This window comes from Aplysia californica, unplaced genomic scaffold (genome assembly GCF_000002075.1).
Source record: "Aplysia californica isolate F4 #8 unplaced genomic scaffold, AplCal3.0 scaffold00039, whole genome shotgun sequence".
Classification (NCBI taxonomy): domain Eukaryota; kingdom Metazoa; phylum Mollusca; class Gastropoda; order Aplysiida; family Aplysiidae; genus Aplysia; species Aplysia californica.
This window is the reverse complement of record NW_004797309.1, coordinates 1,634,568-1,659,567: the sequence shown is the minus strand read 5'-3', so window position 1 is coordinate 1,659,567 and position 25,000 is coordinate 1,634,568. Positions and strand designations below refer to the sequence as shown.

The 25,000-nt window shown below is 37.0% G+C and overlaps 2 protein-coding genes across 4 annotated transcripts in view; one reads left to right on the top strand and one right to left on the bottom strand.

Moving 5' to 3' along the window:
- The window catches only part of LOC101848415 (coiled-coil domain-containing protein 171), a 29,692-nt gene extending 11,032 nt beyond the window's left edge, over positions 1–18,660 (bottom strand). The window contains exons 1-23 of one of the 3 annotated variants that reach the window (XM_005092006.2): positions 18,569–18,660; positions 16,527–16,628; positions 15,287–15,407; positions 14,367–14,446; positions 13,537–13,711; positions 12,866–13,067; positions 12,348–12,388; positions 11,426–11,520; positions 10,844–10,936; positions 9,967–10,061; positions 9,585–9,650; positions 8,511–8,649; positions 7,747–7,846; positions 7,116–7,246; positions 6,684–6,773; positions 5,660–5,821; positions 5,031–5,069; positions 4,408–4,575; positions 3,630–3,818; positions 3,218–3,331; positions 2,361–2,763; positions 1,408–1,578; positions 597–811 (exon numbers count right to left, since the gene is read on the bottom strand). In XM_005092006.2, the coding sequence (XP_005092063.1) occupies positions 597–811; positions 1,408–1,578; positions 2,361–2,763; positions 3,218–3,331; positions 3,630–3,818; positions 4,408–4,575; positions 5,031–5,069; positions 5,660–5,821; positions 6,684–6,773; positions 7,116–7,246; positions 7,747–7,846; positions 8,511–8,649; positions 9,585–9,650; positions 9,967–10,061; positions 10,844–10,936; positions 11,426–11,520; positions 12,348–12,388; positions 12,866–13,067; positions 13,537–13,711; positions 14,367–14,446; positions 15,287–15,407; positions 16,527–16,598 (2,961 nt within the window). In that variant the 5' untranslated portion in view covers positions 16,599–16,628; positions 18,569–18,660. Of the gene's footprint in view, positions 1–596; positions 812–1,407; positions 1,579–2,360; positions 2,764–3,217; positions 3,332–3,629; positions 3,819–4,407; positions 4,576–5,030; positions 5,070–5,659; positions 5,822–6,683; positions 6,774–7,115; positions 7,247–7,746; positions 7,847–8,510; positions 8,650–9,584; positions 9,651–9,966; positions 10,062–10,843; positions 10,937–11,425; positions 11,521–12,347; positions 12,389–12,865; positions 13,068–13,536; positions 13,712–14,366; positions 14,447–15,286; positions 15,408–16,526; positions 16,629–18,273; positions 18,495–18,568 lie in introns of those variants that run through there. The other 2 variants (XM_005092005.2, XM_005092004.3) reach the window with 2 other exon arrangements.
- Positions 18,661–18,997: 337 nt separating this feature from the next.
- The window catches only part of LOC101848176, a 14,716-nt gene continuing 8,713 nt past the window's right edge, over positions 18,998–25,000 (top strand). The window contains exon 1 of the mRNA XM_005092002.3: positions 18,998–19,344. Within this exon, the coding sequence (XP_005092059.1) occupies positions 19,324–19,344 (21 nt within the window). The 5' untranslated portion in view covers positions 18,998–19,323. The remainder of the gene's footprint in view (positions 19,345–25,000) is intronic.

Here is a 25,000-nt window from a genome sequence, read left to right as displayed (position 1 = left end):
ACAGCGGGCCAAGGAAACTTTAGAAAAACAATTGCAAACTTCTGTTGGCCTGTTACACTACTGTAGTATGCAATATGGCTCAAAAATTGGGAATTTTAGTGGTAGGTCTAATGCAAACTAATGCGCCATGCTACAAAAAAGGGGACATAGCTGAAAATGGGTTATTTTTGTACGCGCTGTGCAAAACAAAACTATTCTGTGGATTTTTCTGAAATGAATATCAGACAAATTCCTTTTGATTTCCAAATGTTGAGTCCAAATTTGAAGAGCAAAATTTCAGTGTGGTGGAAAATATTAACAAAAAAAGTTGTACAATTTTTTTGGATCACCCTGTACTTGTAAATACCAGTACTTCCTGATCACACAAGGAGCTGCAAGCCATAGCTTTCCATTTGTGCAAATATTTGTAGGTGGTCAAGAAGCACAACAGCAGCAAGAGAATTTGGAAAAACAGCTTGCAGCTGTATTTTTGCCAACACGGTGCAAGCTATCAATGCCTGGCATACACAAAGTAAAAACAAAGTAAATGTAAATATTAAAAAAAAACAAATTCAAGAGATAAAAATTACAATGATTTCTACAAATATCAAATTTACCTGAGAAGACACTAGCGTACCCCTGTGTTCAGGTGAGGTCTCACTGAGAATTCTGGATAAATGTTTCTCCAGCTTTCGCTGAAGGGAGGCTCTGTCTCTCATGGAGGTGGGTGTGGACAAAGTGGTCTCCGGGAAGAAATTGGACAATCTGTCCACAAACTTGCTAAAGGAAGATCTGGCCGCTGCTGCTACAGACCTCATCTCTATCTGGTTATCTTAGAAAAGAAAAGTAGAGGAACAAACAATAATCAGAGGGGACATTGCAATATACAAATAAAAAAGAATAATGTCATTGCTAACCAACATTCTACTACATTGTACACATAATAAAACCATATTAAAGGAAAACAAAATAAACTACAAGATCGAGTGACCAAGCATGATCTATACACATTGTCATTTACTTTAAGAAACAAAAAACTTAACCAAGTATCAAAGAAGCACACATAAAAAGGACAAGTTGCTACTCAAAGACATGCCTAATTTTAGCCCACACTGTCAGTTATGGTGAACATATTCTGTTAATCCAAACATCAACTCCAAAGAAAAAACAACACAAAAGACTCATATGCCCAAAATGCTTGCTTGCTTTTAAGTTAATAAATCTCTGTACATGTCAAAGTCGACATGCCATGTTTCTAATAAACAGGACATTATATGCAATGAATGCAAAGATAGATTAATGCATAAACTGCAGTCAGGACGAAAAGAACCAAATTTAACAAAAATTTTGATTCAGCACAAAGTTATTCTCCAGCACTGCAAGTCAATGCCCCCTAAAAACACACAGCAAAAAATATTTTAGTCTTACTAGGATTTTTATACTGGCGAGTGGCTTCATATAGATCTGCCATGCTGGAGACAACAGTTTCTAACAAGTCTTGACTGTTGAGCCAGCCACACAAACTGCTTTGAATGTCGGCCGCTGAGCGAGGTGAATTTTCATCGTCTTTCTCATCATCACCAAACTGTCTTGCCAGTCCTGGGATGTAAAGAACAACAGGAGTTGAGTTACATGCATCAAATATTCATTTAAAAAATCAAAACATCCTTCAGAAACTATAAAGAAACATTGAGACTTGAACTGACCTTATGTCACCCTATTCCCCACAATGATGCTACCACCAACCTCCTTTGAATAAAAAAAAAAAAATGAAAATATAACAAAATTTGTTTACATGCAAAGTATAGCCAGCCTAGGGCAATTAGAAAGATAAGCAAATTTAACTGTCTTCTTTTCAGCAAGAACATCTGATAGAAAGGACATTCTCTTAATCAGCATAAGCTTAATGATAACTTACATATAAAAACTATTTTCCAGGGAAAACAAAGGCATTAAATTTTAATCTAACCAGAAAAAAATACTTTAAAGGTATTGCCATCCCCTAAGACAGAAATTAGAAACTGTTGACTCAGAAAACAACTATGAGCCCATAATAAAACAAACATTCAATTTTAAAGTACCATCTGTTGGAATCAAAATAAATGCTATCTATTTTAAAACCTGCAATAATTATCATTTAAAGTAAAGAAAGCACATAAAGTATCTTAAAAAGTAATTTTTTAAGCTATTAAACCCCCCCAAAAAAATTAACAAAATCCCTACAAATCAATTAGTATTTCATTTCAATCTTAAAGAAAGCATGACAAAACATAAAAGAATGAAATGATATGCACTAACAAGAAAACAATGATTTCAAATACTCAGTGTGTGTTTATCCGACCCTTTCATTTAATCAGTCCCACCACAGGGTCAAAACTTACCCTTGAACTGCCTGGGTGAGGTTTGGTCAGTTCTGCCCACACACACACACAGTCCATTGTCTCCAATCCCAGAGTTATACGATACAAAACACTTGGTGGACTTCTCGCCCAGATACGCTAGACGGTTAGCAGCCAGCACCGCAATAACACCAACCCTGAACCTCAACAGGGGGTTGACCTTTCTGTGTGAGCGTCGGTCTCGCTCTGGCTTATCTTGGTCGCTGTCTTTTCCTGAACGGAGCACACTACAAAGGTAGAGAGCACGGTCGCGACACGTCTCCCAGGTGTAGTATAAGTCTTCCAGGATGTAGCGCTCAGAGGCCAACATAGAAGCCCGGGAGTACAGAGGGTAGAACGCCCCACTGAGTAGAGCACAGGCGGACAGGAGAGAGGAAGCTTGAACCTAGGGAAATACGGAGAAAATCTCATAAAACCACATTTTATCCAATAAAGGTTTAAAGAGACAGCAAAAAAACAAATAGGTTGAATAATGAGACCAAAAAATATGTGATCAAAATCAGTTTGGAAACTGTGTATCGCTAATTACTCCATGAAACTCAAGACTCTCACTCCTATAACTTTCCAGATAGGAAGGATGTATAAAATTTTTTTGTATTTTTCCAAGAAATCATGACTAAAATCCTTTTGCCAATTTATGAAAGCAGCAAAAACGAACATTTTGAAGTCTCAAGCAAAAACTGACTATTCACTCAATCATCCCCAAAGACTGATTAAAAAAACAAATAAACAAAATAAAGAGTGGGACAGCAGAAATTTTAAATAAAACCAAGAGGGATATGTTCACTTTAAAAACACGTAAAACAAAATCTCCACATGACAAAATAAGCTCAATTCACCTGTGATTCAGCCAGTTCTCTCCGCAGTTCCACAAGCTCAGACTCTAGACCCTGTTGCAAACTGCCAGTAGCTCGCACTTTCTCCCATGCCTGGTCAGCAATCACTTGAGTTTTCTAAGAAAAAAAAAGAGACTTTAAACATTCTTTTATTTTTCGAATTCACATTATAAGAAACTGCTATGACAGCCTAGTCCTCGGGTTCTTTTTTACACGCCTTTTAAAATATACCAACATGTGACTTTGGTAAGATGGCTAATCTTTTCACCTAGAACACAAAAGACCTGAGTTTAATCTTCACTAAAGGAAGAATATATTTTTTGACAGGCCATGACTGGTAGAGCTGAAACATTAGTAAAAAATATAATATAAAGAATATGAAACGTCTTTAAGCTCGATGCAACAAAATCTCAACCTTAGATCTAGACTGCATGTCTGAGAGCATCTGTGTGTAGTGCTGCTCCAGCTCCTCCTTCTGCTGCTGCCAGGCTGCCTCACGGTCCCGGGACAGAGCTGTCAGACGGCTGATCTGTTCCTCGTGCTCCTGCCTCAGTCTTGCGGTGGTCTCATCTCGCACCCGGCCCGAATCCTGACTTGCTCGCAGCTTTTATGAGAAAAAAAAATACAACATGAAACAACTGAAGTTAAGTAACAAAAACAGAAATAATAAACTAAGAATGAAAATACAACATGGAACAATGAAGTTATGTAATTAAAAACAGAAATTGAAGAACTAAAAATGAAACAGAGGATTCTGTAAATACGCAAATTAGAACAGAAGATGGTGGCACCTGAGAGACAGATTTAAGGGAAATGGGGAAACCCTGCACGTAAAAAAAAAAAAAAATCCAATATACTATGATAACAGTGAAAGTATTGTAGAAATAAGCAAGCAAGTGAGGTCTACTCTATCAGAAACTCAACTCAAAATCACAAGCCACTAGGACCACAGCTTCCTTTTCCTTGACTTCTCGACCACAGCCAACAAGCAGAAGTGCACAGTAAGCCAAAAAGTACATAATTTATAAATTATTTTTTTAAAAACCTTTTTGTGGTAATAAAAACATAGCAATATTATGAATAGAAAGACAAATTCAGTTTACATAAATTGAACCGGTAAGACCCTTACAGAATAGATCATGTCATTACTCAAACAATACAAAGAAGATTAGAAATGTCAAAAAGTTATCAACCTTCTCATCTGACATGTGCAGCAGATCCACCAGCGAGGTCACTTGCTCATAAACCACTTCAGTCAGATCCAGCCAGGCAAACTGATTAAAGCTCTTGTCCCGTGTGGGAACTGTAATATGACTGGACAATAACCGCTGATACAATCCATGCAGAAAAGCAATTTTCTCCTGAGAACAGAAAGCAAAAAAAATAATTTCTAATTACATTCTCTGAATAAATTGTAGAGGGGAAAACAAGCACAGGTATTCAATGTGGATTGCACTGAATTCAGACATAAAAGTGTCAAAAGTACAAAGACCAGTCAACTGTAGAGATCTTTTATACCATTCTTTCGGCTGAAGGTGCAGCATACCATGAAATAAACCCACAAAATACGCTAGCATTGGTTGGGATTCTAAATGATTTTGTTATGTCTAGAAAAAACACCACTTTTACACAATCAAGGCCATGATATAGTATTCTAGTCTAACAAAATTTAAAATCTACAAAAGATCCTACACTGAAAATAAAATTTGATTCACTATACAGACATGAATTTAATTAAAAACAAAAAGTCAAAAGGACAAAAAATTATGTTGACAATCTACTAAGTGACAAAGTTAACGTAAATAACACAACTCACCTCTTCCTCTGCTCTGTGTCTTTTCACCAATTTCATAATCTGAAGGTGAAAGAAATCGCACTTAAGAAATTACAAATTCAAACAATAAACAACACTTATACATGACTTCAGGTGCAGGTTTGGTAATATTTTAAAAGGTGCAAAGAGAAAAAACTCAGAAAGACCACAAGCATATGGAACAAGCATGAAAACATCACCCCCCCCCCCCCACCCCCCAAAAAAGTTATAAAATTGCTTTCTTGAGAACCAATCTTTCTAACAACAACAATAAAAAATAAATCAGTAAGTGGGTAAAAAACACAAGTTGGCGGCAGTACCATTTCAAATGAGCTTCAAAGACAAGTTGCAAGCCTTAACCTGTACCTTTTTCCCCTATGTCATTGACTGGACTGAAATCTAAAACACCTTAAAAACAATATGTACCTCAAAGCAGAATGACTTACACTCTAAAACAAATATAAAGTTTGTATAAAGGAACACCACGGCTTTTAAGGTACAAAAAATTTCAAGCTGGAAATTCAAATTCTGAAAAAAAAAACCTCAATAATAATAATAATGACAAAACTAATTCATAGTTGTAAATATTGAGAAAATATAATATAATAAAACAAAATGAGCATTTTATCAACCTCTTCACTGAGCTCCTGGATGCGCGTCCTGTCTTTGTCCTGATTGTTGGCATTTGCCTGAAGACTTGTCTTCAACTTCCCAATGGTAGACTCCAACTCGGCATAACTGGACCGAGACTTGTTCAGATCTTTCGCTGTCTTTGTATAATTCCTTTGAGTTTCCTGCAAAAACATCATGTTACACTCATATTATAATCATGATTTCCTGTTGATTGATTTCCATTTTACAAACTCCAGAAAAGCTTATTCAAGAGGGACAGAGAAAAATTGTCCATACAAGTCTTTTTGCATCTATACATCTACATTATAACAAAATTAGAGAGCTTTTTCAGCAGATTTGATAATTAATAAGTAAAAACTAGACAATACTATAAGCAAAACAATAATAATATAATTGAAAGGAGCAACCATTCTTTGGAAAAAACCTCACAATTGGACAGTTAAGCCTTTAATAACTGACATAATGCAATAAACAAAGTGAAAAAAATACATGATTTGCTATTCAATGACAACCAGGATTTTCAGAAAAATAAACTTATTTTTCACATGCAAGTACACTGCTGCAATGATTCTAATGGAACAGAAATATTTACTTTTTATCTACAATTGGAAGTGGTAAGTAAGAGATTTACAATGTTTATCTTTAATCATAGATAAGACGATAAAGCATATTTTTTCATCCTTGGGAAAATCAAGGCTGTTTATTGGTTACTACTTTGGTCATAAATAATTTCTATCTTCCCATTTCCTCACAAAATATAATAAAGCTTACATTCGTAAGCTTGGATTGCTTGGCAATGACTATAGTTCAAATGAGCCCATCTTGCCTGTATATCTGATGACAAACTGTTAAGACAGATCTGTTAGCTCAGTACAAGAAAAGAGGAGCTCTTGCACATTATTTTTTCACTTTAGTTGTTGTTATATGGCCATAAGTCTAGACACACTGTACTTTTAAAGACAGAACAAGAAATTTATTTGAGTACAGAACGTAGAATGATGGCCGCAGTGTGTGGAAACTCACCTCAATGGTCTTATCCTTTGCTTTGATCATTTCCCTGCAAGATTCCAGCTCCCTGTTGAGCCGCTCATTTGTCTTCTTTGTTTTCATTAGCTGGAAAAAACAGAAATACATCATTGATGAAAAAATTTAATTGGTCAAAAGACTTCATAAGGCATGACGAAAACATTAAACATCACCTGTCACTATGAAGCTGACAAGATGACTGGAAAATGAAAATAGTTCAAACCCTGAAGAAATCCTTGACCTCCTCTAGTTTCACAAAATTTTATCAACTCTTGTGATGAATTTTAAGAACACAGCTAAATTTTCCAGAAAAGAAACCCAACACATCAAAATTTATCACATATTATGAATTCATAATCTATTAAAATCTTCCAGCCTGCACAAGGGATATTACATAAAGAAACAAAGTGTCCATAACTACAATTATACCTCATCTGTCTGAGTATCCATCTTTCTCTTCAGCTGCATCAGCATTTGCTTGAAACTCTCCACAACCACGGCTGGATTCGTAACTTTTTTGCCTTTCGAAGAAGAGGCAGGCTCCTCTTTTTTGGCAAGTCCTGTCACAAAAGAGTAAATTATAGAAGCATGCAACTAACATTCAGAAAAGAACTAAATACCAATTCAAAGCTTCTATACAAGCCAGCAATTTCAGTTCCTAATAAAAGCACTATGTGACTTACTAATAAAACTTTTGATTATAAGGAATTCAAAATCACCAACAAAAATTTACTTTCAAGGTAGCTGGCTTACTTTTGTTATCTTCAATGATGTTACAAACTCAACCCACATCATGTAAATGAGTTTAAAGTGGATTCAGTTTAATTTCAACAAACACAAAAGAATGTATCCGTCCCAATAGTAGGATTTCTTCAGAAGTAGAAGCACCAATAAGCATTGGCCGATGTAAAAACTCAAAATAGTTCCAGGTCTTGAGACAAGTAGCAAATTTACCAATGTCACTATAAAATGTGAAGCACACAAGTTACCATTTTAAAATAACCAGCTGTACATGTCTTTACTAAAAGAAAATTCAAATCAGTCCCACAATAGTACATACTCAATTTTTTGTCATCAAAATGGAAAGTGTGAAGAAGAAATTCCAGTTCTTTTATACATCCACTGTACATCTCTTCCAGCTGCTGCTGCCGTTTTTTGGCCTGAAAAAAAAAGAGGAATTTAAACCAAATGAAACATTCTACAAATCAACGACAATGGTGGTAGTTATACAATATAATGTATCTATGCATATATCATGAACCATGAAAAACTGAATGTAAAAATAACTCGTCAACAGAGAGATTTAAATATTCTTTACAGCAAAATATAAACAGTTGCTTCGTAATTCCAGAATAGACATAGGAAAATGAGCTGATGTAAATTACATAAAATTCATAAGTCAAATTACAGATAGTCCAAGCAACATATTTCATAAACTCTATCAGGAACCTTATTTCACCTTTAAAACTAAGGGATTAAATTTCTTGTGATCCTGAGAGTCTCCTGACTAAAAAAAAACCCTCCAAAAAACAAGTAAAGTTAGCTTTTTTAAAATCAATAAACCCTCATTTAAATTATGCTTTAAAGGCTCAAACTGCAAGGTCAATGTCCTCAATTTTCGGGAAGTTTCTCATCACTCAACACATAATTAAAAACCCCATACACCTTTGAGCCTTCAAAGTTGTGTTGATGGAGGTGGAAAAGATTTATAATCAAACAGTATCATTTCAGGGCAAAACCTATTACCTACAGAGCCAAAAGTTGTTCTGACAAAGCTACAGGAAGACAAAGGTGAAAAAAGACACCACAGTCACAGAATAGTACCTTTGTTAGCTCGGCTTTCAACTCATTGAAATTTTTTTGATGAGATTCCAGTTCCTTGGACAGGTTTCCAATGACAGCCTTTTTCTCTTCCACTTCTGCAGACAGTTGTCTGCGAACACTCATGTGTTCTTTTTCCAACCTGCCCAGACATTGTGAAATAATGATATTATTTTAAGCTTTTGAACGAAGTCAGAAGTACAAAAGGAAGACATCTACAACAATCCCAACATGGCACCAAAATCAAGAGATAAGACCTTGCATGGTGCCATCAATAAAAACAGCAATGAAAACTTCACTTCCAGGATCAAATACTATTACAAAATTTCTGTAGCCAAGCTGTGACAAAATGCTACATTACAACAGAAAAATTGAAAACAGATAACAAAAACTAAAAAGACAACTTCTGGGCACATATGAAGTATACAACAGCATGCACGGCACAAATACATTATAAATAAATACAAATTAAGTTTGCCATAAACTCACAAACACACAACCATAAATGTAGAAGAGATTCATGCCCACATTAATTCTCCTTACCACCCCCAAACCTTTCTATAGTGTGACAGAAAGAGCAACAATTCCATTTAAAGTAACAAGGAAAACAAAATAAAACCATATTTGCTTCTCACTTTTTTACCCAAAAATACCTTAACTGTTTAAGGAAAACAAAATACTTAATTAACAGATCACAAGTTGTTAATGAAAACAGACCATTCTGCAAAGGCGTTCTAAAACAACAAAAGCTAAGCAAAAATTATTTCTTTTCCACAAAATTCTAAACCACTATTTAAGAAAATCTACAAATTAAAACGTGTCTAAGGCAAGTAAATTATAGTCTAACAAAGCCTGTTGCAAACACCGAAAATTCCATCTATTTTTGCTAAAAGCAATTATAGTGACAGAAATATAAAGTATAGAGATGTATGGCTTTCTAAATATTACTCATTTCAAAGCGACACACTTGATAAAGCATTCTCCATCAAAATATTATAATCCATACCCACGCCACCACTTGTACATCTTCAGTAGTATACACACAAGGGACAAAGGAGAAGGTGTGTTAGTGCTTACTTATCAAGTTTCTGAGTGAGCTCTTTGCGATTTTTTCGTTCTTCTTCGTAAACTTGCTCCAGTTCCCTGAGAGAATTAAACAGAAAAACAAAAAGAGAGAAAAAGGAAAATTATAGCTTCACTCTCATGCCTTACAATGTCAATAAGAGAATATATTAAGCATGTTCATTTAGCAATTATCGGAAATAACAATATGGTGTGAGCAAAATGGACATAAGAAAAATTACAGAAAGGAACAACAGAAAAATAAACAAATTGATAGATCTGCTGAGAAAAATTAGAAGCAAATGAATTGAGTCCAACTACCCATTTTAAGTTGTACAATGTTAAAAGCCAGCACTACTACTATACGTATCAAAGAAGAAAAGATACAAAGGCACACCTATTTTGTTGAGTAATTCTTTCAATGGCTTTGTTTGCCTCAGTATTTGCTGACTTTTCCACGTCAATAGCACCATCAAGGTCTCTGACTCTCAGCTGTAAGTAGAGTAAGAGGATTTTTAAAACAATAATTAACACAAATATAGAATCTTTGACAAAAATAAATGATCACACTTTGATAATCAGGTTAATTGAAAACATAAAATGGAAATATCAGAGATATGGGGCACAAGCAGACACTGGTAGGGATGTCAATCATTCAGCACTCATCTATATTTAGATGCTTCATATAATGAATACAATTAAACCTGCTCTTTTGGTCATCAGTACAAGACAATCACCTTTTCAAGAGACCATTTCCCACTTGCATTTTATCCATATTATAGGAGGACCACCTGTCTATAATGACCAGTATTCTCCTCAACAACCGATGATTGTCTTGAACAGGATGACAGTACACTAAATTCTTATAAAAATAGTTTCAGCATAAGGTTGGCTATTCTCATCTCCAAAAAATCTGTACCTATTCTGAATGTTTACAGATTTTTTTAAAATCTCAGAGAAAGAGGCTGTAATGTGACTATCAAGCAAGGAGAGAGCAGCAAGAGAACAAAGGAAAGCAATGGATAAGAATTATCTTGAGATGGTTATTTTCAACAAAGATCCCATTTAATTTTACTAAGAACTGTACACTTCATCAAAATACCTCAGTGCAGTCTCCAGTGAGGAATGTTTCATTAGAATCAAATAATTTAAGGAAAAAAAGGGCAACTTACTTTCCCAGTGAAGGGGAGCAAATTCTAAAACAATTCTTTGATCCCTTCAATATAAAGTTATGAGAATTAAGAAACAAATTCTTGAAAGAAGTCACCTATTACCTGAACAATTTCAGAGTTGAATTTGGTTTCCAAATGAGCAGCTCTTTCAGCTTCAATGTTTTCCTCAAGGGTTCTATTCCTGGACAAAGCAGCCTAGGTCGAAGCAGAAAAAAGTAGACTGTGTTGGTGGATTTACGACACGTCCAGCAAAGATCACAAGTATAAAAAAAAAACCAATTGTATATTCTTTGAAACTTACCTTGTCATGACTTTTGGTTGCAAAGAGTAAATATAGCAGCCAGGCTTCCCCAGAAACAACAGAAAGCTATGATAGAAATATATCTCAGGAAAAGAGAATATCATTAACAATTCTGAGACCAGCAGATGTGATGTCCGGACACAATTAATGACATAAATATAAGACTAAACATTTTTACAGCTAAGAAAATTTCAATTACAGGGTTCTGGAATAGATAAGAAAATTACTTTAAAAATGAAAATGTCATTCTTATAAAGATTTTCTAATTAAGTATAATCTGTGTGTGCATATAAAAAAAATAAAAAATTCTATGCTTCATAACAACAGCCAGGTTAAAAAACTACAAAACAATAAATGAAGCAAAAGTAAAAATAAGAGAATACCTCAAGGTCAGATGTCAGCCTGTCCTCCCTTTCCTTAGCGTAGTCTAGCTCTACTGTGGCTCTCCTGAGACTCTCTAGGACACTTCTTTTCTCATCTGCCATCAGAAAAAATGAATATTTAGTAAGCTATACTTACTTATTCTATATTCTAATAAACATGTCAAAAATAGTTCGAAAAATAAAAGGAAAAAAGCTTGCATTCAATTCAGATCGCATTAAGATCATTTAAACCAAGCCCCCCCCCCCCCCACAAAAAAGCAACATACAAACAAAACATTGTCACATAGATAAAAAACAATTTTAAAAACATGCCTCACGCAAAACTTTATTTTTCACAAAGTAACATCAATTATTTGAAACAAATTTCAATAATTGAACCTCACTGAATAGTTACACAGACTTTAAAGTCATGACTAATACCAAAGATAGTAAATAACAAGATGGGCCACTCAGCCAAAAAAGTGTCCGCAGGAAGTATGCTCTTTGCTTCAGATGGCGCTGCAGTCTGTTTTGAAGCTCTCTTTCGTTTTTCCAGAAGAATAGGAATAGCAGCTCCTTTCGTGCGCAGATCGACTGCTGTTCATCAGCAGTTCGGGTTTGTTCAGTACGGAGTTTTAGTTTTAAAAAATTTTAATGACCTCTCACCTTTCATTCTAAAGTCAAATTAAACGAAGAAAACAATCACCCTTTCCTCCGGAAGAGGTTTTTTGTCAGCATAACCATTTTAAAAAAGCGTTCTTCCGAAATTCATTCAAAAACTTGCTAGTTTCACTTTGATTTTTTAAACTCAAGTAGGATAACTCTGTTCGCTAAAGGTGCGCTTTTGCGAAGAGGGCGCCACCGAATTTTGAGGACACTTTTTTAATTGGCTCAAAGAGAGAAGTGGCCCCTCTTGTTATGTAGACTCTTTGCTAATACTTACTTTCAAATTCTTGTAGTTTTTCATTCAGCTCTGCTATTACACTGAAAAACAATGGGAACATCAAGAATAACTAAATACCTGGACATACACACAAATAAATCAATAAATCAATAAATCCTTGAACAACATAATTCTCAATGTATAGTCAGTTTCAGTATCTTCAAGTTCTTCACTAAAACTTTTTAAGCATGACACCGAAAAATATTGAAAACCTGTCTTTGGTACCAAAAGACTTTTTCATTTATGGTAACCTCTTTTTACCTCCCAACATTATAACCATGCACTAACATAAATTCATTCAGGTCCAACAGCACAATATTGCATACATTTTTAAGAAAGCTACATCAAACAACCTTTCAAAAAGAAAACAAAGCAAAAGCCAACATGAAGAAATAAGATACTAAAGAGTCCAGGATCACTCTTCATCTACATATAGTTCAAAAACCTTTAATAACTTAATAACAGTAAAACAAATTCTTTGACATAACAGATTCTTGTTAACAAAAGAAAAAGCTCACTTGGAATGTTGGCGACACAGTTCACTCATTTTGTCCCTTTCAGCTCTAGTTGTGTCCAGCTCACTATATGTTTTTTTCACCTTTGTCTCAGCCTCCTCTAAACTCTGCCTCAACCGACCTTCTTGTTCCTGAGCATTAGATTTGCAGGTCTGAAGGGACTTTTGAAGTTGCTTTACCTCGGAACCTAGGTCTCCAATTTTTTCTGCAAACAAAGATAACATCTAGAATCAAAGCACTGAACATAAACAAGATTATGCAAGGCAGCATAACAACTTATTCTTAAAATTTCATCTTTTTCACTCTAAGTTGGGTATTGCCTACTTGTAATGCGGCAAAACAAATATTTCCACTTCTTTTCACAAAATAAAAATCCATGAAAAACTCTAAACTAAGACTGTTTTTAAAGTCATGGAAATTGCCAGTAGGTACTGAAGCATCTGGTGCATACGTATATTTCTGCATCTATAGAAATGAAGCTATACTAAAATCCTATAAAAGGCTTGAACGTGCAGACAGATACTTAACAAATAAAGACTCATATTTTTTAAAAACTCAAAAGATGAAATTACTGCTTCCATTTAGAAAAGCAAAGTTCTGAAACATACCACACACATTATAATTACTGAAATGGAATCTTCCACAATTATACTAAAATGAAAACGACAACTCACGTTTTAGATCATCTGTTCCATCTTTTAGAAAACTTTCTTTCTCTCTGGCTGTTTGCTTGATCTGGTTCACCTCACGCTGGCTTTTAGTCAGCTCAAACTCCAGGTTGTGTCTCACAGCCTCACCTTTTTCCAGCTGGGACCTGTACTTGGCAACCTGAGTTTCTAAGGATGCAACCTGGATAAAGTATAAATTATAGTAAGTTGAATATACAGAGAGGTTTTACATTGACCGAATTTTAAATGTCAATATGGTCTACATTTCTTTTTCACATCACAAAGTTTTTAAGTGTCAAAATTGTCAATTATTAACAAATCTTGCTTTTTTACCAGATGAATGGATGCTCACTTCTCATTGTACGAAGTCAATCTCTCTCTCTCTCTCTCTCTCTCTCCCTCTTTCTATATTGCCCTTCATCCGTCTATCACTCTCTCTTTCTCTCCCCCCCCCCCCTCTCTCTTGTCAGCATGTATTTGATTGTGGAGGTGTACTTGTGTGTGTCCCGCCCCCTTGCCCCACCTCTGCCACCCAATCTTCCAATAAATGGAGGTTCCTATAATAAAGATTCTCAAGCTATCATCTCCAAGGCATCACCACTTTTGAATATTACTCATGGAAGCTTTGTTTATATCAATGAACATAATAAGTGTGAACTGTTAATTTTTCACAGGTATCTATACATAAGAACATCAATCTGAGAAATGATTTAAGTTTTCTAACTATATTACAGTGTCCAAAAAAGTTATTCTTCTGTCTTTCACCAGGGCAAACATAATTGCCAGCTCTATGAAAGAAGTCACATTGATACAGGAATAAATTATTTCTAAAATACCTCAGAATTTGCCTTGGAAGCTGCTTCAAGCTTTTGTTTCTCTGCATTGTTCAGTTTTTTCCTCATCTGAAGTACTGTATCTAGAAATTCAGAAATGAATGATTTAAAATGAAACGACTGGTTACGAAGAAAGACTTGAATACAATTTCATCGTGGTAAAATCAGGTCTTCATCAAAATAATGAAATCGAAGAAACATGCAATATTTCCATCAGTTTGGCAAAACTTATCTAATTTTTGTTTTTTGGACTGAACACCATTTATGTCCACATAAAAACACATTTCCATGTGAATTTAACATATAAACGTTGATTAAAGACACAAATATGTTTAAGTTTTCAAAGGTTCTCAAGCTATAGAACTTACCAAACTTAAGCAGCCATTTTCTCACTAGTCTTACCTCTGAAACCAGGCGACCCCTACCTCCTTTAATGGCAAATATCTCCACTTTTATTCAAGATGAAGATTATTGGTATATTCAAAGCAAGGCAAATGAATTAAGCTTTCAGATGATATAACAGAAACTTCAATAAAACCAAAAATTGACTAGTGCCGGATTCCATTGCATCGTGACACATTTTATTTTAAAAATGAAAACAAAGGGTGAGCAGGGAAATATATTTTGAAAAACCACAAGAAGAAAAACACACCTACATTATGAAAATCATATATAAATGTTCGGAAAAAATAAGAAGGAAGTATTTGGAGGCATGTTATGTTGAAATTCTCATGATGTAAATTTGTCCCTACCAAATTGATCATGGAAAGAAGAGTCACTTTTTTGCCAACAGAACAACTATTTGTTGACTACATTGAATTTTTATTTAAACATCTCGAGGACTAAGAAAGTAAGAAATTGGAAAATATTGAAAAATAACACACTCTTTCGCAAAAAAAAATAGAGAAAGAAAGAAAACAAACCTTGTTCTGCCTGGAGATCAGCCTTGAGCTGTTTATTAGCTAGACGTAGCCTGTTAATCTCACTGGCATAATGACTATTGTTGCCATCCATCGCGGCAATAAAGCTGTCTGACTGCATTTCCTAAAAATTAGACAAAAAAGTTTCCACATCAATAAATTTGAGCATAAAAACATGATTTAAAGCATCACAGACACCAAATGACTACCATGGGCTGTCCCGTCATGAACAAGTTTTAAACTAGTGCAATCAATAGATATGCCAGTCTGGAGAAATAGACCAAACTGTGGAAAATATCCTTATCAGCAGTGCCGGACACACAGGGTCCTGAGACAGCAAAGTTGGCCAACTCCATTATTGCAGGAGAAGCAGTAGGCCTACGCGCGCAGGGCAATATGAAGGACTGAGCAGGACAGCGCAGTATATGATAGAGATACCGGACTTCAAGTGTGATGCGATTGAGAGAAAGAAGAAAAGACTAAATCTGAGAAAATGGCTCTGTATAATATTACCGAAAAAAAGTTGGAGCAAAGAACAAAAGAAACTACTGTTCCACTGGAATTGATCACACTCTCATTAAAATGAACGCTTTCTAATCCACAATAGTTAACACTGTCATAAAAAATAGCTCTACGCTGAAAAAAAGAAAGAAAACTAGCTAGAACCTATAGACAGCAGGACACAATGAAAATTCTCTCATACATACAACCACACACACTCATCTAGACACAGCCACGAGCATATATGTGCACGCAAACATAAACACACACACACACACACACACACACACACACACACACACAGACAAAGATAAGTGGACAAGTAAGCAAGTATGAGAAGTGACAGCAGTCCATTCTGATGAGTTATGGTAACAACAGTGCTAGGGGTGTCTAAACTAAAGCCATCATTGCAGTGTGTGGATGGGTTGCTTCATTTTGCAGGGTGGTTTACATCACAGAAATTTTGCGGTGTTAAATATTTTGATTGACAAGTAACTCACGACAGCAGGCGACACTGGACTAACTTCAAGAAATCGCTCCCCCCCCCCCCCCCCCCCCCATGGTAAACATTAGCAAAGGGATAAGCCTCATATTTCACCCTTCAGAATTGCGCATGTGCATTCCTATGAGTAGATCATGCTACTTTGTTTTGTTGCCTGTGAGTAGCAAGCAGATTTTCCACTGTTTGAATAGCTATACATGTACAAATATATCAAATAAAAGAAAATGGGAAATGACTTACGTTCTCAAGCATAGAATAGGAAAACGATGACTCCTGTTGGTGATTTTCATTTCTATCTTCTTCTGTATCCATCTTGCTGTTAACCTCTCTTGCAGGGGCAGGCTGTACAAATACAATTTATGAGTATACTTTTCTTTTTTATATGTATGTGACACGCATTTATAAGAAAAGTAAGCTATTATTAGTACTAGTATAGCATAAAACATGCCACCCAATGATAAATTAAAATATAAAATGAAAAGTAAAGCATCCTATAGCTCCAAACAAAGGGAAAGCAAGTAGTAGATTTTTGTCAAATTAGCGTAAAACAGATAAAATTGAACAAGAAAAGTAGAGTATTGCTGGTGGAGTGATGAAACCTCGTAACCCCAGAAAGGAAAATTTTACAGGAGAGACAAAAAACTGATTTACTCGTGAACAGAATGATCTATATATATGAACCAAAGTTAAAACAGATAAATGAAAACACCTTAGAAACGTGGTTAGCGCCAAAAAATCACTTTTGTACTGTTTAAATGGTTACACTGTGGGATGCGAGGTTTCATTTACAACATTTTTGTCGTGAAGAAACCTCGTAGTCAGCCGGCGGGAGGGTAGCATGGTTTCATCAGGAAAGAGTTTGTTGAGGGTTGCCTGAAAGTCCTGCTTTTCCTTCACCTTCAGGAAATCCATTAGACATGAAGCAAACTCATTTGTCATAAGTCCCCCTTCTGCTTCATGCCACACGTAACAAGTAGTCTGGTGTATTGTAGCATCAAATAGCATAAAGTATTGACCGACAAGCTTTGTTTGGTAATATAGGGCTGATGCATTCAGTTTGGGTGTAAGAAGAACAGACTGAAGATCTATCTTCACGCGCCGTTTTAGGTTCATCACTGTCGACATATTTGATGGCATCAGAATTTGTCTCTTTCCTTTTCCTTGCGCACTGTCCCTTTTCTAGAATGTATGCATTTCAAACATCCTCCGCATCATGTTGCCAACTTCACGGATTATGCAAAGGTCGCACATATCTTTCTTTGGCATGAACAGAGACAGGCTATTCTGCCTGATTGTTTAGTTGAGAGGTTGCATCCCTTGGTCTTGGCAGAATTGTGCACACATTTCGTAGAGATATCAGAGTTCCTTTGATAACCTTGTCGCGTACTCTCTCAAACGGGAGTGATGAAACCACGCAAAAGCAGATCGGCGCACCAGGTGAGGGTTGCGAGGTTTCATCACGCCAGGATATCATGGGGGCAAACATACACAAGGTTTTTTTAGTAAGTTTTTTTCATACTTTCCCTTTATAATTTAACACTGCTTTTGACACAATGTGAAGAAGAACTGGGAGAAGACATTTTAAGGGGAAAAAAACGATTTTCGAAAAAATTGCGGGTTGCGAGGTTTCATCACTCCACCAGCGATATATCTGAATATGAATATATGGGGCGTAAAAGTAAAATAATACTGAGAAAGACAATTTAAAAGCGAGTGACAAAAAAAATATAAAAAATTAATAAACAAGACCAAACTTTTCCCTTAAATTCTGAGAAAGGAAAATCCACACCATTCAAAAAGGATCTCTCAGGTGAAATCTGAGAAGAATGGATATATAACATATATAGATCCATGGGTTAAATTATAGGGGCCTAATACATGATCAATCCTGTGATTTTCTAGAATAATATATAATAATAAGGCAGGTCCTGTAAATACTGTAATAATCAGCCTTAAAAAACATTTGACACAACAAAAAAGCTACAACCATTGCTAGCGGTAGCAGCAGTACATCAATATACTTTCAGTCAAGGCATTTAGGGTATACCGCATTTAGTTCTAATAGAGGCCATGGTCTACGGCCAATTCATACATTCTCATAAGACATGTCTGAACTGGCAATAAAAACGCCTTTTTATTTTTCTGGATTCAAACTTTCATCAAGAGATGGTACGAATGTCGCATGTAATTCCTTGATCTCACAAATGAGAGGATTGAGCATTTGAGGAAATTCCCCACAGGACAAACACATGTAAATAACACTTTGATGAACAATACAATACCAATGCACCTCAGCAATCTGGATTTGTATTAAGTATCAAGCGGGTGGAGTTTCAAATTTCGTTTCGCAAAGCGTCGTATAGGGAAGCAGCCATATTGTTTGTATCGGAGATCCGGGGTGTGTTCTTTTGTATAAACGGTTATGCGCAGGAAAGCAACAACATTGGCTGAAAATTTTGAGCACGGGAATGGTCTTGCGTTGCGAGCGCAGAGAAAAAAATGTTTTGTATCAAGGCTCTCTGACTTTTGTTGCTTTGTACTTTGTAACAAAGATTAAAGAGGTCATAAATAGAGGAATGAATGAGATCTGTGTGTCAGAATCTCAATTTATATCGGAGCACATGAAGTAACATTTTTGCAAGTTTGGTACATGGTCAAGGAGCTAAAAACACAAATGAAATCATGCTTTTATTGTGTCTCTTCAGGCGATAATTTAGTACGGAAATGCCCCGTGATCATGGGGGATCACTCGGAAAATAAAATATCAACTTATGTTTTTGTTTACTTCCGTCAACCACTGAGTGTGTACTGTTCTCATTGAGTTACACATTTCCCTCATTCACGCTAACAAAAATCATCGTCTTCTGCATCAGCCGGCAGTGCTACAATAGTGGAGCTTTCCTGTTGAGTTCTGATGTGGTCAAGTGAAAACAATTAACAAAATAAATTTGAAGGATGAGATAAAAGGTCTTAGTTTTGCTGTCTGTAATCTTGTAACCCCGACCCCAGGCCCCAGGCCAACACACAAAAACAAGCCATGGTGATCATGGTGGAGCAGGTGAAACTCTTACACAGGATGAGTTCCACAGATGGCCGGCACTTACCGTGATGTGGATAGCTAGAGAACGACAACTAAACACCATTGGCCGATATTTATAGTACGGAGCGTTTATAGTAACAGCCATCTTGTTTGACCTCGCGGCAAGGAGGATGCCTGCCGCGTCATCTGATCGTGGTTAGCATGTTAGAAAAATAGTGATGATTTTGCGTAGCACGCGGTTTGCACTGGCAGTTTCCAAGCTCCTTCCCGTTATAGCTATTCTAGATCTAGAGATCTAGATCTCTAGATCTAGTTCTACTCCATTTGCAGCTCTCAGCGTCCTATCATGTCCAATCTCTTGTAAGTGCTTAATTTCTTGTTTTGCTTACAAAACTTTAAAAAATGGAGGATCCGGATCAAAACCGTAAAACGGTTGATCATTTGCACTGCTTCGTTGAACTTTGTTTGAACTTACTTTCGTATCCAAATTCACGTAGACCTACGCTTAGTCAGTCTTGTTCTTCTTCTCAGTTTACGTAGTGTACCGCATCAGAATCAATCTGGGCGGAAGAAGGGTGCTGCACAATCACGGACAACCGAACGGAACAGTTTTGCAAGTTGCAAAGAAAGTAATCCGAGTCAGCAGGCTGCTGTTGTGCGGTGTGTTGCCACCATGACTGACAAAGTGGGAATCCCTCTAGGACGTCAAACAAGATGGCTGTTGTTACTGTTGCTATAGATCAGATATCAGCCAATGGCGTAGTTGTTGTTCTCTAGCTATTGGCTTGTTACTTTGATTACATCTACTGAGCAAAGAGTTTTTGTTTAGGGTAAGGGTCTAATCCGCTCAAAATATATCCCCTCTTTTGTGTTTTGTTGGTCGGCCGGCCCTCTGTGGAACTCCTTCCCTAAATATCTAGATCTAGACTAGACGACAGTCTACAGTACACTAGTTACTTTACTTTTACTTTTTACTTTTTTTCATCCTCTGTTGCCGTTAAGCGTCGAGGGGGCAGTTATCTGTGGTAGGCCAGCTCCGCAGCTCTTTCTGTTGTGATGCATGTTTTCTTAGGGTTTCCTTGACACCCTCGATCCACCTCTTGTGCGGCCTTCCTCTTCCTTTATACCTGAGTACTTGGTGTTGTAAGCTCTCAAGGCTGGCTGGTCAGGTGACATGCGTAACAGGTGGCCACTCCATTTTATCCTCTGTCTTTCTATATGTAATGCAGGCAGGACTCAGTGCCGATAGCTGCTCTTACTTCCTCATTTCTCTGCCTGTCTCGTCTTGTGATGTTAAGGGTTTTGCGAAGACATTTCATTTCGCATGCGCTGATTTTGCTTTCATGGGTTTTGCTTTTAAGGTCCAGGTCTGGCACTGATAACATAATGTTTTGGTATGAATATTGAGGTGATAAACTGTCTCTTTGTGTCCATGGAGATGTTTGGATGAGATAGGAGGGGTGCAAGCTGGTAGATGACAGCGTTGGCTTTTTGAGTTCGCATTTCTAATTCTCTGTCTATGGACCCGTTTTCAGAAAAAGTGCTGCCAAGATATTTAAACTCCTTCACCTGTTTTAGTTGTTTACTATCAACATGGGTGTTCAGGGGACTATGGTTTCAGCTCACTTTCAGATAATAACTTCTGTTTTTGATACGTATACCATGTGCTTATTTTCATGTTGAATTTTTCACAGGTGTTGTTGAGTTCTGTAGTGTGATTTTGGAGGCTTTGATGGTCATGATGAATAAGACATTGGTCGTCTGCGAACAGAAATTCATTTAGGCTTTCTGGGCTTTGGTTTGCTTCTTGCGTTATTGAGTCCATTATAAACAGGAGGGGAGATAGAACGCATCCCTGTCGTACTCCTGATCTTACTTTGAACCAGTCTGTATTGCCTTCCTTCGTTCTTACTGAGCTTCTGCTGTTGGTATAGAGCTCTGACATTATCTAACAATTGTCCTCTGACGCTGTACTTTTCGAGTGTCTTCCAGAGCTTTGCATGGTTTACTCTGTCAAAAGCCTTCTCCTTGTCTATAAAGACGATGTTGGATTCTTTGTTGTGTTCGATTGTTTTCTCACATATCTGTCGTAATGCGAATACAGCATCTGTGCATCCTCTTCCCTTTCGGAATCCCAACTGAGCTTTGCTCAGATTTCTCTCTACAATAGGTCTTATGCACTGCTCTAGTATCTTGGCATACACTTTTCCTGAGTGGCTTAACAATGGGATACCTCTATATGTTGTGCTGTCGCGTTTGTTGCCCTTTTTTTCCATAATGGTACCATTATATGGTTTTCTGTCAGTCTTCTGGGCATTTTCTTTGTTCCCAGGCTCTGTTGAAAATGCGCCTCAGTCACAGTATACTGGTGTTTCCACAAGCGCTTAATGGCTTCCGCTGTGATGTCATCTGGTCCCGGGGCGTACACTAGTTACTAGATCTATTATTAGTTCACTACTTACTACTATTGACTATTAGTTCAAACATGACTGCACATGATCTTTGATCTAGACTAGATATAGGCTTAATTTAGACTAATAGCTTATATGTTAAAATATATTATATTACCAGTGTACTCTCATGGACCTGACTCATGCTCAATATTCTATGGAAAGTCTGAAGTTAAAGCACTTTTCCCTGTTGATTTTTGAATGCTTCACACAAATTTTGACTTTACTTTAGCCCCCTATCCACTATTAGTTTATGATGAATTGTAAGCCTAGATGTTTTTAAACGAACCATAACAATAAACCCTACTTCCGGCTATTCGGACTCGAGTCTGAATAGCCTCCCATGACTATGCGGACTCAAAACTCCAATGCACGTGCGCAATCAACGGGTGTACCGGATGGGAAGCAGACTGGCAATTTAGACGTTGGCCTTCCTCAGTTTCTACGATTTGGCCAAAATTTTCGACACAAATTAAGAAAAGTATAAGTGACGTCAAAAGTGAATAACAGTTGCAAAATCTGAAATACTGCACAACAAAGGGAAACGGCAATCTGAGCTCAAAGCAGGGAAAAAAAGTTTCAGAACTATGACGCTATCAATAGGTAGTTTTTTAACCCACTTCATTTGACAAGAAGGACAAAAATCATTGATCATTTGGAAGTCCAATCAGAAATTAAAAAGAGAAAAGTTAAAACCCTTCCAAAGGCAACAAAAGTCAGTCATTCAAAGTAACAGTGGTCTAAAGGAAACAAAAGCTTTTCCTACAGCATACTTTACATCATACATGGTGTTTAAATGAAATCAGGACCATACAAGGCCTACAGCGCATTGGAGTTTTGAGTCCAAACAGCCATGGGAGGCTATTCAGACTCGAGTCCGAATAGCCACTTTGTTTGGCAATGGCTCATATAATTAATATTTCACTTCTAGTTTTAACAGAAATTAATAACATGGGCAGTTGGCGGAGTTTCAGGGGGGCATGCTCTCCTGGATTTCACCCAAATTTGATGTTTTGCAATAAAGGTTTGATATTTTCCATTATAGGCCTATTTGAAAATATAATGCAGACCCTACCAGTATAATATATATATTATATACAGTCGAACATGCCCTGACGTCCACCTCTATAAGACGGCCACCTGTACCAACGGCCACTGTCCATTCCCCCCCTTGCGTTTTTTTCTATATAATTTAACTGTGTAAAACGGGCACCTGTCCAACGCGGTCGCGGACACCATATTTCAACACCTAACCCCTATCACACAAAGCAATAACCCCTGTCTTAGACGGCCACCTTAGTGGCTCCATTACTCTTTGTCATAAATCAAGCATTGGCCCCTGGTGTTGTGGGCGAGCCGTCATAACTAAAAACCTGTCGTTGTTAGGTAGTCCCTCCAACAGATCATGTTGCGTAGGCCCCTCCCACTGTTGACCAATAGGTAACAAAATTAATTTTCAGCTGCTGGGGAGGGAAGCGTGTGACTCTCGTAACCTAGCTCATAACCCATAAGCCCCACCCAGAATCCATACACAAATCGTAAGTGCAATGAGTGGTCATTGTTTACCCACTCTGTAACAAAGTAACAATGGACGTCAGCATGAACTTGTGACTGAAGCTTCGCTTGTTCTCCGAGTGGTAGCGACACGCGTGTTTGTTTTACCACAGCACTTGGTCCCCCTTGTCTGACATATTTTGTTTTATTGTCACCCGTGCACAAAAGCAGCAACAAAAGGAAAAAAACCCCAGAGAAAACAACAACAACAAAAAGAACAACAACAATGCAACTACCTTCGGTTGGGACCTCAGAAAGGAAGGGTTTGTTTTCCTCACGACCACCTGTCTTATACGGCCACTTTTCTCCTTGACAATGGGTGACCGTCTTACACAGGTTCGACTGTATTGCGATCCTTCTTTGGGCTTTTGTTTGCCCAACGCCATGGCGGGCCCACTTTGCTGCTTAGCGCCTAGTGCATGATCGGCTACGTCACTAGTGGACATGAGGTTGGTTTCATCACCAACTGCTTGGGGTGTATATATGTCTGTGTGTGCATGCGCACACATGTGTGTGTGTATACAACTTTGTTTCAGGAGGAGAAGAGGAGGTAGGCCTACAGAATGATACTAGGCTAATTTTATGGAATGAGAATTGCTAAGATAAAGAGAGCATAAATTAACTACAAACAAAAAAAATAATAAAAGGGAAAGGGAAAAGGGTTGGGGGGAGGGGAAGGTGCTGTGGATGAGAAGGAAGAAAAGAAAACTGAAAATCAACGAACAAAAACTAGGAAAATTATTTAATGATTTTAAACGGCAAGATGTTCACCGATCGAAATCATGTGTTTGCTGCCCAATTTGATTCACAACGAAGATTACAGTCTCATAGTTAGTCTAGCACATTGTCACTGGTGGACATCATGATATTAATTACATAATTACCAGACATTGTGCTATGAGAGTGGATTTTCTTTGTCAAACTTAAGAAGTGAACCTATTGTTGCGACACAGTCTTGCTTTACAATTTCTAATTTCTTTATGACTCGATGTTACGATTTTTTTAGCAATGTCTGGCAGAATCAAACTGTCCTTGTCTCTTCTTAGTGATATATTCTAAAACTAGTTGTTTCCCTATCATCTGGGTCTTTGAAATACAACGATTGGTGCTGTGTTAAAAAGAGTCACATTACCTATCTCGAAAGACAAAGTGTTTCAGATATATAATATTATAGTCTTGTCAGATTGTTACATTTCTTACGTGAAAGTTTGACTCTGACTGCAGTGATCTGACTAAGTTGACAACATAATATTATGGATTCCTGTAGCCATGCTGGACAAAATCCTACAATATGAAGAAAAACTAAGGGCGCTCACAGAATTAAAGCCGGGATATGGGAAATATGAAAAATTGGATACGGTACATGGGAAACAAGAGGTGAGAGATGGGACACAGAAGGTGGGATTCGGAAGATGGGACTGGCCATATATATATAATATACATATTTATAATAATGACTGTATTGCTCCGGGTCAGCCTGTGAACTGACTCAGGTAGGAAATGACAGGAATCAGTAATTTTTATTAGTCGAGAACGAGGAAGAAGAAGAAAGTAATTCTTATTTTAACAGCAAACCTCTCTCTCTCTCTGGCTCTGTCTCTGTCTGTCTCTGTCGGTCTGTCTGTCTGTCTGTCTGTCTGTCTGTCTGTCTGTCTGTCTGTCTGTCTGTC